This window comes from Apis dorsata, unplaced genomic scaffold (genome assembly GCF_000469605.1).
Source record: "Apis dorsata unplaced genomic scaffold, Apis dorsata 1.3 scaffold_342, whole genome shotgun sequence".
NCBI classification, from domain to species: Eukaryota; Metazoa; Arthropoda; class Insecta; order Hymenoptera; family Apidae; genus Apis; species Apis dorsata.
Window position 1 is genome coordinate 272,138 of NW_006263609.1, and position 3,757 is coordinate 275,894.

The window sequence follows — 3,757 nt, forward strand, 5'->3', positions numbered from 1 at the left end:
ATATTATTATATATATTAAAAAATATTATTATATATATATTATAATTTAAGAAAAAAACAATAGTTTGAAAATAGTGAAAATCTATTAAAAGAAAAAAACAAATAACATCTTAAAAACCAAACAATGCAGTACATACATTCTTTGTTGCATATTTAAAGTTCCAAACTAAGTAGCTCCATATATTTTTTTTTCATTTCTATCAAAAGATTATCTAACCTGGTAAAATAAAAAATAAAAGTATTTTACATTTTCATTTTAAATATCATATTCTTATTTCATAACATGAAAATTGTAATAAAACATACGTGTAACGTATTAATAAGTTATCATATATCACATCATTATCTGTATCTATAATTTCTTTATGTTTGACATTAAATATATTTAAAAACTGATTACTATTAAATTCATTTGATACTTCCATATTATCATTTGATAAAATATTTGTAGTGTCATGTAAAGTAGTAGATAAGTTTAAAGATTCTTTATTAGAAATATCAAATATATTATTAAAACTATGTTGCGTTATATTTTGAAATTCTTCACAATATATGCTCTTCATAGCAATAACTGAATTGAAAATCGTTTCTAATTTTGAAAGTTTTAAATCCAACTTTGTTATTTCTCTAAAATATAATATAACAATTAATGTATCATATATTATTATTAATATATACAATATAGATATGCTTATATTATGGCATACATACTTTATAATTTTAAAAATATTTTCATTACGAAATTGTATTTCTTCTTCTTTCAAAAACTCAAAAATTAATTTTACCATTTCTATTGGTTTATCTTTATGAGAACATTTGTTTATATGCAACTCATAAATTTTTGCAGCTCTATTATATCTATATAAAATTCAAATATAATATTATACATATATATTTGTATTTAAAATATTATAAAATAAAATCTTACATTTGAAACATATTTTTAATACAATCAATAGATTGTACTGTATCTTTTAATTTATTGTTCTCTAATATTAGCAAATTAAATTTTAATTTTATCTGATTAGTGATCTCAATAAGTTTAGTAACTTTATTCCATATAATTTCCAAAGGTATCAATTTATCTTTATTTGTAGATTCTTTTTCCCATTCAGTATGAATTATAGATAGTTTATATAAAAGAGTATTTATATTTTTTAATGTATCTATTATATTTTTATCAAATGTATCAAGTCTTGAAATAATTAAATCTCTGAAATATATAATAATATATAAAATAAATATGTATTATGTATAATCAAAATATTATAATATACTATTGTAAATATATATATTTACAGATAAATTATATAAATTAAATTTATATACATGATGATTTAAAATAATTATATTGAAAAATTATATGAAAAACTTACACTTTTATACTTAAAGCAAAAATATATTGTTGAAACAAATATATTTCCTGATTCATAAAAAATATTGTTATTCTATAATAATCTTGTAATGTTTCAAAATCTAATTGATTTTTTGATAATCCTATCATTTTTTGAATTTCAATAGGAATATTTGGTGAAGGAATATTGTCTATTAAAGAATTTTCGTTTTTAAAAACAAATAAAATTGAATCCTACAATATAATCATTAGATTAAATTAAAAACAAAAAAATTAAATATAAAGAAATATAAATTTATTATAAGAAAGTAATTCTTCAATGATCAAGAAGTAATATTTATGATATAAATAATTTATTAAGATTAGTTTCAAACATAAATATTTATGTACATATTTCATTATATTATAAAATAAATTATATGAAATATATGAATTATATAATAATGAATATTATATAATGTTTACACATATATTAATAATATAAATTATACAAATAAAATTATAATTATACTAAAAATTTTATTACAAAGAATTTATATAATCATAAAAATTATATGTCATATTAATCATTGAAGAATAAAGAATATAATAAATACAAAAATATATATAGTATTATCTTATACCTGAATTTGTAATGAAAGTGGTATTTGGTTTTCAATAAGAACTTTACCAAAATAATCTGTTAAAGTTTGTTGATTTATTGGTATATTAGTATCCTTCTCAATCATATATTGTAAATCTGTAATCTTAGTAGTATTAACTATTTCATATGAATTAATTTTATATATTGATGGAAAAAACACATGAATTATCTGAAGAAATAAAATATTTATATTTTTTTATATTTTAAAATAATATTAATATAATAAAAATTACATACTAAAATACCTGTTTTGATAAAATAGAATGCAATAATTTAAACACAACTAAATTTGATATTCCATTTTCATCATATTGCTTTCCTCTTTTTTTTGGATCCCATTGTAATACAATTTTAAACCATTCCACCAATTTATTTTGAAAATTTCTAATAAAAAATACAATAAGTTTAAATAAAATTAATACTTTTTATATTATATCAAACATTTTTTTTAGTTATTACTTTGATAAATTTGTAGGACCAATAATATCTTGACCAAAAATTATTTTTTCTTCTGATTTAAAAGCACAAATATCATGATATCCTTTATTTTTAATATGTTGCATCCTACAAAACATATAAGTTAATTTATATTAAAATTCTTATTTTATATTATTTTTTATAGTTTTATAAATAATATATATGAAATCTAAAATATATTTTATAATATAATATACCATGACATAGTATGTTGCATTCTAGGCAAAAATGGTCTTATACCACTAACAAGTTCATAAAAAAGAATTCCTAAACTCCAATAGTCTACTGAACAGCTATATGTTTGTTTCCATAATAGTTCTGGAGCTACATAATTCAATGTACCTACTAAAGATCCAGATATACTGACTTCTCCAAGTTCTTTTGCAAATCCTAAATCTATTAATTTATATGAAATCTAAAATATATTTTATATATACATATAAATATATAAAGATAAATATATTTATTTTTTTGTTATATTAAATAAATTGTTATATTAAATAATGAAAGCAATTATTTACTGTATTATATTCATCTTGTAAAACAATATTTTCAGGCTTTAAATCACGATGAGTAATATTATTAGAATGTAAATATTCTATTGCAGAAGAAATATCTTTCATTACATTAATTGCTTCTTTTTCACTGACACCACAACAATTTTCTACTTTCTTCAAAAGCTAAAATTTAAAAAGTATTAATGATATAACCATATAAACATTTTATTAATTAAAGAAAAATAAATATATGTTAATATTTACCGATCTAAGATCACCTTTTCTACAAAATTCCATGCATAGTATAGGTAAATCTTTTTTATCATCAGGATGTTTAAATGGTAAGTCAAATCCTTTAACAATATTTGGATGCTTTAAACGTTTCATTATATTTACTTCATTGATCCATCTTTTTTGTTGTATTTCTGTTAAATGTATGATATCTCTTTTGCAGATTTTAATTGCTATAATTTATAAAATATTTTATATTTTCAAATATTGAATTTTATAGATATCATATGATCATAAATATTAAATTATTAATTATAAATAATAATTATTTTAATAAAATATTAAAAATATTAAATTTTATTGTCTTATTTCTTTTACAAAAAAATTAACATACCAATTTTTTTACCATTTTTATGTGTCCAAAGTTGAACAATACCAAATCCACCAGAACCTAAAATTTTATCAAGAGTCCATTCTTGAATAAAAACTGGTATAGCAGTCATATTAAATATTTTTAATTGAAAGTTATTTAAAAATTATAAGTATAGAATTTAT

General features: G+C 17.8%; 1 protein-coding gene across 3 annotated transcripts; it reads right to left on the reverse strand.

The window, feature by feature from the left end:
- Window positions 1-59: 59 nt before the first annotated feature.
- On the reverse strand, window positions 60-3,757 carry LOC102676057 (inhibitor of nuclear factor kappa-B kinase subunit beta-like). Of its 3 annotated transcripts, none has more exons than XM_031511704.1 (12): window positions 3,597-3,757; window positions 3,236-3,435; window positions 2,996-3,154; window positions 2,672-2,889; window positions 2,457-2,561; window positions 2,243-2,381; window positions 1,978-2,166; window positions 1,377-1,588; window positions 929-1,213; window positions 712-858; window positions 307-627; window positions 60-217 (listed from the first exon to the last, which is right to left on the reverse strand). In XM_031511704.1, the coding sequence occupies exons 1-12, from the start codon at window positions 3,703-3,705 to the stop codon at window positions 154-156; spliced, it is 2,148 nt and encodes a 715-aa protein (XP_031367564.1). In that variant the 5' UTR covers window positions 3,706-3,757; the 3' UTR covers window positions 60-153. The 3 variants fall into 3 exon arrangements, with proteins under 3 accessions (XP_031367564.1, XP_031367565.1, XP_031367566.1); XM_031511705.1 differs by having other exon boundaries at window positions 3,609-3,756; XM_031511706.1 differs by having other exon boundaries at window positions 3,250-3,435; window positions 3,597-3,738.

Excerpts from the sequence above, each read along its gene's own strand:
- LOC102676057 (XM_031511704.1), bottom strand. The coding sequence starts at position 3,705 with ATGACTGCTATACCAGTTTTTATTCAAGAATGGACTCTTGATAAAATT. Across the intron at positions 1,589-1,977 it reads CACTTTCATTACAAATTCAG|GATTCAATTTTATTTGTTTT; the intron begins GTATAAGATAAT and ends ATTATATTGTAG. Across the intron at positions 859-928 it reads ATTAAAAATATGTTTCAAAT|ATATAATAGAGCTGCAAAAA; the intron begins GTAAGATTTTAT and ends AATTTTATATAG.